Source organism: Sapajus apella, unplaced genomic scaffold (genome assembly GCF_009761245.1).
Source record: "Sapajus apella isolate SASKATOON/1434 unplaced genomic scaffold, GSC_monkey_1.0 scaffold1, whole genome shotgun sequence".
In the NCBI taxonomy this organism is placed as follows: domain Eukaryota; kingdom Metazoa; phylum Chordata; class Mammalia; order Primates; family Cebidae; genus Sapajus; species Sapajus apella.
In genome coordinates this window covers 66,844,227-66,855,578 of record NW_022436941.1, presented here as the reverse complement: position 1 = coordinate 66,855,578, position 11,352 = coordinate 66,844,227, and the positions used below count along the sequence as shown (strand labels likewise).

At 43.2% G+C, this 11,352-nt stretch overlaps 1 protein-coding gene across 1 annotated transcript; it reads left to right on the top strand.

Annotated features, from left to right (window-relative positions):
- The first annotated feature begins 3,104 nt into the window (after window positions 1-3,104).
- On the top strand, window positions 3,105-5,150 carry TMEM174 (transmembrane protein 174). The gene is made up of 2 exons (XM_032278607.1): window positions 3,105-3,865; window positions 4,058-5,150. The coding sequence occupies exons 1-2, from the start codon at window positions 3,240-3,242 to the stop codon at window positions 4,161-4,163; spliced, it is 732 nt and encodes a 243-aa protein (XP_032134498.1). The 5' UTR covers window positions 3,105-3,239; the 3' UTR covers window positions 4,164-5,150.
- Window positions 5,151-11,352: the final 6,202 nt, after the last annotated feature.

Below are 11,352 nucleotides of genomic sequence, written 5' to 3'. Positions count from 1 at the left end.
GGGACTCACTGAAAACTTTCCAGTAGAGAAGGATGAGGTTACTAACCAGCCACAAGTGAATGAATATATAAACATGGTTGATCTAAAATCTTGGATTATATTTGCATGTCCACGTGGACGAAAGTTCAAGCAGTATCACAGACTGAACAGTGAAAAGTAAATATTCCTCTGCAGAAGATTGTATTTTCCAGAGAGAAAGGCAATCATATCTCCTCTCCCAAGTGTTATTCTGCAATGTGACCTTGACATTCCAACTGTAGAAAGGAAGAATCTAATTTATTTCCCTTTGTATCTGGGTTGTTTCAGTGACTTGCTTGAGTAATAGAATGAAATGAGAGTGATATTCTGGGACTTCCAAAGCCAGGTCGTAAGATGCCTCACAGCTTCCACCTGGGACCCCAGGAGCACTTGCTCCTAAGACACTTCCTCTTGAAGCCCGGTCCCTTGGCCGGGAGAAACCACATGGAAAGACACAGGTGACTGCTCTGGTTGATGAGCCAGGAGAGCTTCCAGCATCAGCTGTCAGTCACATGAGTGAACCATCTTGACATCCGGCTCAGGTGAGCTTACAGGTGCTGGCAGCCCTAGCTGACTGCCCGACAAAACTCAGCCATGCCACAGAACTGTTTTAAGCCACAAAAGTGTGAGTGGATTGTTATATGGCAGTAGATAACTGGAACACCCTCTCATTTCTTTTGACAAATTTATTTTGTATTCTTTCAGTGACATTTTATGCACACACATTCAATGACGTGTACATCTTCCCCTTTGCAAATAATAGCATAATAAACACACTACAGTACTCACTCTGCTTTCTTTTTTAACCAATAACACAGCTTAGAGATTATTCCATACCTGTTCATGTAGACCTGACTTGCTCCTTGACAGTGGGAGAGTACCTTCTATTTTAGCACCGTAAGTTATTTAAGCAGTCCACTATTAATGGACGTGTAGGGTTACCATCCCTGTACTTTGTTAGTACAGACAGTGATTCATTGTCTATTCTGCTAAAGTATCCTTTTGTACAATGTCTATTGTAAATACATAGGTTACCTTCCTAGAAGATATTTGTAGCTTCTTTAATTCTATTGTATGTGCATTTGATTTTTGGCAGTAAATACTGCCAACTCCCCAAAAAAGAGGTTGTGTCATGTTATACTCTCCCCACTCAGATTTAAGGCTGTTTTCCCAGAGACTTGCCAAAGCAATGCATTCATAAAGCTTTAAAAATTGTTTACCCTGAATTCTTACTCAAATTATGGATTTTATTATTGTGAAGAAAATGAACTTAATTTTTCATATCTGTTTGATATCTTTGTATTGCTTGTTTAAGAAACTTCCAGCTATAATTGCATCACTCATTCTTGTCAAAATATTAAAAACTAAAATTGTATGAATTTGGGAAAGATGACATGAGCTATTAGGTAAAAAGGTGAGTTGAAGAGAAATAACTTTTATTTTATTTTGGAGACAGAGTCTTGCTGTGTTGCCCAGGCTGGAGTGCAGTGGCGCCATCTTGGCTCACTGCAACCTCCACCTCCTGGGTTCAAGCAATTCTCTTGCCTCAGCCTCCCGAGTATCTGGGATTACAAGCGCCTGCCACTACTCTTTTTAGCGGAGACTGGGTTTCACCATGTTGGCCAGGTTGGTCTCGAACTCCTAACCTCAAGTGATCTACCTGCCTTGGCCTTCCAAAGTGCTGAGAATACAGGTGTGAGCCACTCTACCTGGCCAGAAAAATAAAGTTTAATGAGATTCCATTTTTTCCAGATGTGTGAAGCTGCACAAGAAAAAAATGTCTGGAGGTAGATATACAAAGTGTTAGTAAGAAGCACAGTCCTTCTTAATTATAAACCACAATGCATCTAGCAAATGAAACATTGCCTGCAATTTCCTTTAAGGCCAGTGTCACAAATGCTTTGGAAGCATTTATTTGTCTCAATTCTGCGAAAAGAAGCTAATATAATATTTAACTACTGCAGAGGGCATCTGCTTGGATAAAATCTGTCTAGGAAGCGAAGAAGGCTACAGTTATTATTCTGTAGAGGAGGAAACTCATGGGGCTGTTTGGAAGTTCTACAGTCATGAATGACAGATTACGTTATTGAAGATCAAGTTGTCCTCTCTACATCAACTTGGGTTTGGTTGCAAAACATAACAGGCTCCAAAACACAGCTGGTTGTTTCAACTTGGAGACCAGGAACTGTGTGGCTGCCATGGAGGGAGGGTCAGAAGCCTGTGTCACAGTGAGTCAGGTTACACCTGATGTTTATTCAATCCTTGGCAATGATGCAGTGCATAAAAAGGTTTCCTATAATGTTGTTCTTCTCCCAAGGCTGTAATGACTTCCCAAATGCAGAAAGCAAAAGGCATGTAGGGCTGGCTATAAAAAAACAGGATCTCAGAGCTTTGTGAGAACTGTTATTAAAGTATAAGTATCATCACAGCTAGGGGTTCCTAAAGTAGGTAGGAATACACATGCAGTCAATCAATAGGTGTCTGTTGATTCCTAATGAGCTGACCCACTAGGAAAATCAGGTTAGGCTCCTGTGCATGTGTGGATACATTAAGGGGCCCATTCACTGCTGGAGGCCCTGGAGGGAGCTCTACCATTTCTCCAAACCTGTGTTTGGTAGATTAAAAACAGGGTCTTATAGCAGTGTCTTAAATTTCTATAGAAAAGTACCTCCTGGGGCTAAGGTGGGAGGATCGCTTAAGTCCAGGAGTTTGAGACCAGCTTGGTTAACATAGTGAGACCCTATTTCTACAAAAAATTTTCAAAAGTTAGCTGAGCATTGTGGTGCATGCCTGTAGTCCTGACTACTGGAGAGGATGAGGTGGGAGGATCGCTTGAGCCAGGAGGTTGAGGCTGCAGTGAGCCACTGCACTCCAGCTGGGTGACAGAGTGAGACTCAGTCTAAAAAAAAAAAAAAAAAAAAGAAAGAAAAAGAAAAAAAAGCACCTCCTGGAATAAGATGTGTGAATGAATGAATGTGAATAAGAGAGACAGCTTGTCATTGACTTACAAAACAGAGACCTCCACTTGTTGACAATACATGAGAAAACTTCAGGCTTCATTTCTCAGACCTTTATTCTTCTAAACAAGGTCCAGCCCTCTGTGTGTTACGCTCTGTTAAGCACAGAAGCCCTAAGTTCTTCTATAACTAATTTGGACCTGTTATTTCTTGGCTCTCACAATCCTCTCCCCTCTAAGAAGCAGGGTGAGCCCACAAGAAGCAATGGAGCAGGGCAGCGGCCGCTTGGAGGACTTCCCTGTCAATGTGTTTTCCGTCACTCCTTACACACCCAGCACGGCTGACATCCAGGTGTCCGATGATGACAAGGCGGGGGCGACCTTGCTCTTCTCAGGCATCTTTCTGGGACTGGTGGGGATCACATTCACTGTCATGGGCTGGATCAAATACCACGGTGTCTCCCACTTTGAATGGACCCAGCTCCTTGGGCCTATCCTGCTGTCGGTTGGGGTGACATTCATCCTGATTGCTGTGTGCAAGTTCAAAATGCTCTCCTGCCAGTTGTGCAAAGAAAGTGAGGAAAGGGTCCTGGACTCGGAACAGACACCAGGAGGACAATCATTTGTTTTCACTGGCATCAACCAACCCATCACCTTCCATGGGGCCACTGTGGTGCAGTACATCCCTCCTCCTTATGGTTCTCCAGAGCCTATGGGGATAAATACCAGCTACCTGCAGTCTGTGGTGAGCCCCTGCGGCCTCATATCCTCTGGAGGGGTAGCAGCTGCCATGCCGGGTCCTCCTCAATACTACACCATCTACCCTCAAGATAACGCTGCATTTGTGGTTGATGAGGGCTGCCCTTCTTTCATGGATGGTGGAAATGACAGGTATGGCGTGTCTGCTGGGGGAATGCTCTCCTTCTAGCCATCTCTGTTAATAATATGTGGCTGTGTTTGGTCTATGAATAAGGTGTTGGGAGAATGTGAATCTCTGCTTAGCCTGTTGCCCACAATGGCAGCCTTGATTTGTGAGTGGTGCTTTGGACCATAATGTACCTGTGTTTTCTGCTCACATTTCAGGCCCAGTCCTGATGCTGAACAGCTAGAAGAGACACAGCTGGAAGAGGAGGCCTGTGCCTGCTTCTCTCCTCCCCCTTATGAAGAAATATACTCTCTCCCTCGCTAGAGACTATTCTGATACAATAATATAATGCTCAGCTCAGGGAGCAAATGTTTCCATCATTGTTACCTGACAACTGTGGTGCTCTATGTGACCTTCAGAAGTTACAGCAGCGCAGCTCGGGCAGCCTGATAGAGATCATTCAACAAATAGAAAGGGGAAATGGGAGGTGCAGGGTCTCAGATTGGTAAAAATTAGGCTGGGCTGGGGAAATTCTCCTCCGGAACAGTTTCAAATTCCCACGGGTAAGGAATCTCCTGTGTAAGGTTCAGGAGCAGGAATTTCACCTTTTCATCCACCACCTTTCCCCCTCCCCGGTAGGAAGGCACTGGTGGCTCAATTTTAACTCCAGCAGCCAATGGAAAAATCACGACTTCTAAGACTTTTGGAGTTTCCACAGAGGGAAGAGTCGGGTGGGAAGGAAGCAGGGAAGAGAAAGCAGGCTCAGCTGCAGATTTCCCAGTGGCAGTCCTCCAGACCAAAGCAGACTCATTTATCCCAAACAACTTGGCTGCCATCTGGCTTCTCTGAGGACTCTGGATACCTTAAGGCTATAAAACAAAACAAAACAAAACCAGTAAGCCAATGAAATAAAACAAAGCATGTCTTCTGTCAGAATGGTATTGGATAGTTGGCTAAATTATACAAAATAGATCATAATAGGATAAGGCTGTGAATAAATCCTTCCCTGATCACTGAGTCACAGTGATCCTTGGCGGCTGCTGTTCTCTTCTGCAAGGCTGAAGCTTGATGTGTGATGTACGTGGGTGGGCTCTTGGTCCACCCCAGATTGGGGCCTGTGCCAGGGTGCCAGGCATGAACTCACTGGGCCCAGAGGCTGACAGAATACAGGACTTCCCTAAGCACCCGCAGATTGGTGGAGTGAGACAGAGCAGAGCTGCCATGTCAACACATGGGCAATTATATGATGAAAACAATTCCTGTGACTAAAAGAAACTCATCCTCTTCATTAAAAAACTTTGGTGTCCTTAATCTCTCTGAATTTGGCTGTGTAATAAGCAACTGAAACTGACTCACAGACTTCAGAAGAGACAGTTTAAAACCACTAGGTTTTAAAAGAAAATCTTTGCTTTGGGTTTCAAAGGCAAGGCCACTCAAAGTAAGGTTGGCACATCCCAAAAAAGACATAGGATTTAGCAATCCTTTAAACAATGTTGATATCATGTATGTATATGGAGCGACTGTTGCTAACTTTGATCAGAAGTATCTAGCTTTCCAAGGATATGAGTGAAGTAAGCTTGGTATATTATTTTTGTCATTTATGTTATATCTTAGGGAAAAAACCTTTTCCCACCCACTTTCATGTTTGATGATAGGTGACAGGTGAAAATGATTCCATTTACACAAACTAGCTTTACATTCCACAGATCCCTGAGACACTGGGCCCCTAGCCGAGGGTCATTGGGTTTGGAGAAGAAGTTTGGTGACAAGGACCTGACTGAACATCACCAGTGGCATGCTGACCAGCAGATGACACTTCGGACCCCTCATGCCACCCTTACCTTGAGTGCCTCTCTCACCGTCTGCCCCCAACCCCTGCCATCCTCACCCACTCCACAATTTCATGTTCATGGATTTGGGTGACAGTGAACATCAAAAGTAACTCAAAAAAGAAGACACTGCTAGGAAAGGACATCCCCATGTGCAGCTGGGGAGGGAGGGCAGCCAGTTTGACTTGGAGATGACTGGAGTCAGATATGCAGGGAGGTGGCCTGGAGGGTTGGGGTGGTGGTTAGCTCTGGAAACTAACAGTTCTTGTTCCAAGACAGAGGGAAAAGTGCTGATGTAGAGGTCATTTATACTTTCAGAGAGAGGGCTTCAGGGCTAATGGCTTCTAGAGCTTGAGGTAGGAGTTGGGCCCACATCAGTCAGGGATCAGAAAATGGAAATTTGTCCACTAGTGCAACATTTATTTATTGAGCATCTATTCTGTGTCAGGCCCAGGCCCATCAAATGGAAATATAACTGAAAAATTCCACCAACAAGACAACAGACATGGCTTTGTCCTTGCAGAGCCTCTAATCTAGAAGTCTAGTGGGGGAGAAAGATACAGATTCATTATCTGTATTAATTATTTATTGATTATCCTCTGATGCCACTGAGAGGTCCTGTAGCCCTAAGAGAAATTTGGACTCATCAAAGGGTCACGAGGCTTCCTTGGGAAAGTGAAGTCAGGGTCACTGTCTTGCAAAATTCCAGGGAGCACTGTTCACAGAGACATCTAAGTGACAGGTGTCTGTGGACCTGTGGTGTCTGTGCTAAGAGCTAAAGGGAACAGTGGCTGTCTACCAGACAAAGAGGAGAGGGCAGGAGGGAGGGGCCTGGCAGAGCCCCATGTGGGAGGCAGTATTAGGAGGCATTTTGCAGGCTGTGTAAACCTTTTTATTTTTCTACTGCTACGACCCTCAAACAGAGCTGCCTTCCAGTAACCTAGAAATAACACCCACCAATTTTCTTGCTTTGAGACAATCACCCATGCTGTCTTTATTTCTTTATTTGGAAATTTCAGGGGCAAACCTGATGGGAAGCCCACTGAGTGGCTCCTGAACCCTGACTTCCAACCAGGTCCTTGCAATATCTCTGACCAGCAAGATTCATTCCCAACAGAGTTTCTGGTGTGTTGTCCAGATATTTGCCTTTTATCATTTGTTCACTCAGTATCTCAGGGTGAATCATGGGAAACTATGATCTGGGGACACTGATTGGAGTCCAGCTCCTGGCTATGCTCTTCTCCCTTAGATTATCAGAGGAGGCTCTGGGTGGGTACCTGAAGGTTTGGTGTCCAGGCCAGAACCCACGGGGCCTGGTCAACCTTGTCAGATTTGTCAAACATTTTAGGCTTTGTGTGAAGAGCAATTGGGAAGCCATGAAAGTGTTTTTCTGAAGAGGGAGCCGCGATCAGATTTTGCACATTGACTGGTTAGGGCAAGACCCAGAGGACACATACCAGTATGATAGTCACTTTGCTGGTGACATTCAGAGCACAGTGACCAGAATATCAGGAGCCATTCTTCCCCTCCCCTCCATCCTCAGCCTGCAGAGGGGTCATGTGGTGGGCATGCTCTGGGGATCTACACAGAATTAAAAATAAAGCTGAAAGTTCTTGTTGATTACAGGAAATGAATTTCTTAAGAACTTGTTATCTCCCAGGAGCAATTTGGGCTGGGTCTTTTGACTGGGCAACTGAAAATAGCTGATGGTTTTGATGGAGCAGGAAAGGGATCCTCCAGGTTTGAGAAATGAGGCCCAGACACCAAAGGAAAGAAGCTTTCACAATGCTCTTCAGAGATTTCTTTCCCCCTTTTGGGCCACTGGAGGGCCAATTTCTTGTGCAAGGAGGCTCTGGTTTCCCTGCCCTCTGGGAAGTGCCTTCTAGAGGTGGAGGGATTCCCAGATATCCCAGTCACGTTCCCTTCTGCTCTGCAGGCCAGCACAGGTGTAAGTTTCAAATTCACCACGTGGGTCTCTGCTACAAAACCAGCCCTTTGACTGCTCTCCTTACTTTTTTTTTTCTTTTTTAGGTACAGCATAAAAATAAAGCCTCCTTTTTTCTGGAGAGATGGCTTGGGTCTCTGTTTTCAGCTTCAGACCACTGGGGCTCCCCTGGCCTTGATGACTGTTAGATCAGTGGAGTAGATTGCACCAAGCTGAATACTGCTGGGTGGCCAGTCTCCCAAACAGAAGCTCCTCACAGTAACCAACAGGTAGACACCTTCTTACTTACCAAGAGGAGAGAGGCTCCCGCACACATCACAGAGGCTGCTGTGGTCCAGATATCAGTAGTGTCCCCACCTGTCATCACCTGCTCTGTCTGAAGTGACTACAGCTCACATCACTCAACATTCACTAAAGGGTCCCACTCAGAGCCCTTTACACAACCAATGCATGGTTTCTGTTGAATAATAAATGTGATATGAGTATACGAAAAAATGTCCAAATACATAATAAATAACCATTCCAGCTTGTTAGCTGTTTTTGTTGTTTTTTACATTGTAAAAAATTTCAAACAAATGTAAGAGTACAGGAAGACCTCATTTTATTGTGCTTTGCAGATTTTTTTTTTTACAAATGGAAGGTTTGTGGCACTCCCATGTGGAGCAAGTCTCTCAGTGCCATTTCTCCAAGAGCATGAGCTTACTTTGTGTGTCTTCATCACATTTTGGTAATTCTTGCAACATTTCAGACTTTTTCATTGTTATATCAGTCATGGTGATCTGCAATCTGTGATCTTTAATGTTACTGTTGTAAATATTTCGGGGCACTATGAACCTTGCTCATAGAAGATGGGAGCTTGCTTGATAAAGGTGTGCGCTCTGACTGTTCCACCCCCAGGCCATGCTCCCAACTCACTCCCTCTCCTTGGGCCTTCCTATTCTTTGAGACACAACAGTATTGAAATTAGGCCAGCTAATAACGACACAATGGCCTCTAAGTGTTCACGCATAAGAAAGAGTTGCATGCTTCTTACTCAATATCAAAAGCTCACTTGAAATTAAGCTTAGTGAGAAAGGTGTGTTGAAAACCCAGACAGTCTGAAAGCTAGGTTTCTTGTACCAAATAGTCAGCCAAGTTGTGAATGTAAAAGAAATTAAAAGTGCTACTTCAGTGAATACATGAATAACAAGAAATTGAAAAGCCTTATTACTGATGTGGAGAAAGTTTGAGTGGCCTGGACAGAAACCAGCTACAACATTCTCTTAAGCCAAAGCCTAGTCCAGAGCAAGGCCCTATCTCTCTTCAATTCTATGAAGCCTAAGAGAAGTGAGGAAGCTGCAGAAGAAAAGTTGGAAGCCAGCAGAGGTTGCTTCATAAGGTTTAAGGAAAGAAGCCATCTCCATAGCATAAGAGTGCAAGGCGAAGCAGCAAGTGCTGATGTAGAAGATGCAGCACGTCATCCAGAAGATCTGGCTAAGATCATGGATGAAGGTGGCTGCACTAAACAACAGACTTTCACTGTAGATAAAACAGCTTTCTATTGGAAGACCATCTAGTTCTTCCACAGCTGGAGAGGGGAAGTCAGTGCCTGGCTTCAAATCTTCAAAGAATGGGCTGACTTTCTTGTTAGGGGCTATAGCAGCTGGAGACTTGAAGTTGAAGCCAATACTCATTGACCATTCCAAAAATCCCGAGGCCCTTAAGAATAATGCTAAATCTACTCTGCCTGTGCTCTAGAAATGAAACAACAAAGCCTGAGTGAGAGCACATTTGTTGACAGCATGGTTTCCTGAATATTCTGAGTTCACTGTTGACACCTGCTGCTCAGAAGGATCCCATTAAAAATATTACTGCTCATTGGCCCAAGAGTTCTGATAGAGATGTACAAGCAGATTAAAGTTGTTTTCATGGTCACTAAGATAACATTCACTCTGTAGCCCATGGATCAAGGAATGCTTTCTATTTTTAAGTCTTATTACTTAGGAAATGGATTTTATTAGGTTATAGCTGCCATAAATAGTGATTGCTCCGATGGATCTGGGAAAAGTAAATTGAAAACCTTCTGGAAAGAATTCATCATTCTAGATACCATTAAGGACATTTGTGATTCGTGGGAGGAGGTAAAAATGGCAACATTAACAGGTGTTTGGAAGACGTTGCTTCCAGTCCTCTTGGATGACTTTGAAAGGGTCAAGACTTCAGTGGAGGAAGTAACTGCAGACATGAAGGAAACAGCATGAGAACTAGGTTTAGAAGTGGAGCCTAAAGAAGTGATTGAATCTCATGATCAAACTGGAATGAATGAGAAGTAGCTTCTTATGAATGAGCAAAGAAGGCGGTTCCATGAGATGGAAACTACTTCTGATTAAGATGCTGTGAACATTGCTGAGATAACAACAAAGAATTGAGAATATTTCACAAACTTGGTTGATAAAGCAGCAGCAGGGTTTTAGAAGATTGACTCCAATTTTGAAAGTTGAGTTCTGCTGTGGGTAAAATGCCATCAAACATCATCTCATGCTGCAGAGAAATCTTTCATGAAAGGAAGAGTCCATCTAGGCAGCAAGTGTCACTGTTGTCTTACATTAAGAAATGACCGCAGCCGCCTCAACCTTCAGCAAACACCATACTAAGTAGTCAGCTGGCTGCCAGCATCTAGGAAAGACCCTCCACCAGCAAAAAGATTATGACTTGCTGAAGGCTCAGATGATTATTAGCATTTTTAAGCAATCAAGTACTTTAAAATTAAGGTATGTACGTTTTTTTAGACATAATGCTATTGCACCCTTAACAGACAAGTATATCTTTTTTTTTTTCCAAGATGGAATCTTGCTGTGCAGCCTAGGCAGGAGTGCAGTGTATGATCTTGGCTCATTGCAACCTCTGCCTCCCAGGTTCAAAAGACTCTTGTGCCTCAGCCTCCCAAGTAGCTGGGATTATAGACGCCTGCCACCACACCTAGCTAACTTTTGTAATTTTAGTAGAGACAAGGTTTCACCATGTTGGCCAGGCTGGCCTTGAACTCCTGACTTCAAATGATCTACCTGCCTTGGCCTCCCAAAATGTTGGGATTACAGGTGTAAGCCACCATGCCTGACCCCTAAATACACTTTTATATGCATTGGGAAACCAAAAAAAAAATGTGTGTGACTAACTTTATTGCATTATTTGCTTTCTTTCAGTGGTCTAGAACTGAGCCCACAGTATCTCTGAAGTATACCTATATATGAAACGTGTGTCTGTCATCCAGCTTCAATGATTATCTACTTGTGGCCAATCTTGTTTAATTTATACCCCCACTCACAATTCCTCCAACTGGATTTTTAACAAGCAAATTCAAGCCATTAAATAATTTCATCCTAAAATATGTTGTTGTGTATATTTAAAAGATAGACTTGAAAAGATTAGAACACCATTATTATACCTAAAAAATTAACAATGATTTTTGAATGTCATCAAATACCTAATCAGTGTTCAAACTTCCCCAATTTTCTCCCTATCCCACGTTCTCTTATTTTTTTCTTTGTTTGCTTTGAATCACAATCCAAATAAGAATTGCATTTTGCTAATTGCATCTTAAACTTCTGTTTTACACTACATTTTGAGAGGCAGATGGTTGGCAAACTATTCATGGTAGCAGATTCATAATTATTAAATTTCACTTTCCTAAAAAATATATTTTCAAGATTTTTCTCCTTCTCTGTTAGTTCCCTGAAACTCTACTACTCCCCTGGAATTA

What these genes read in the sequence shown, in the direction of transcription:
- TMEM174 (XM_032278607.1), top strand. Translation starts at nt 3,240, where the DNA reads ATGGAGCAGGGCAGCGGCCGCTTGGAGGACTTCCCTGTCAATGTGTTT. An exon ending in ATGGATGGTGGAAATGACAG is followed by an intron (nt 3,866 to 4,057) that starts GTATGGCGTGTC and finishes CTCACATTTCAG; the next exon opens with GCCCAGTCCTGATGCTGAAC.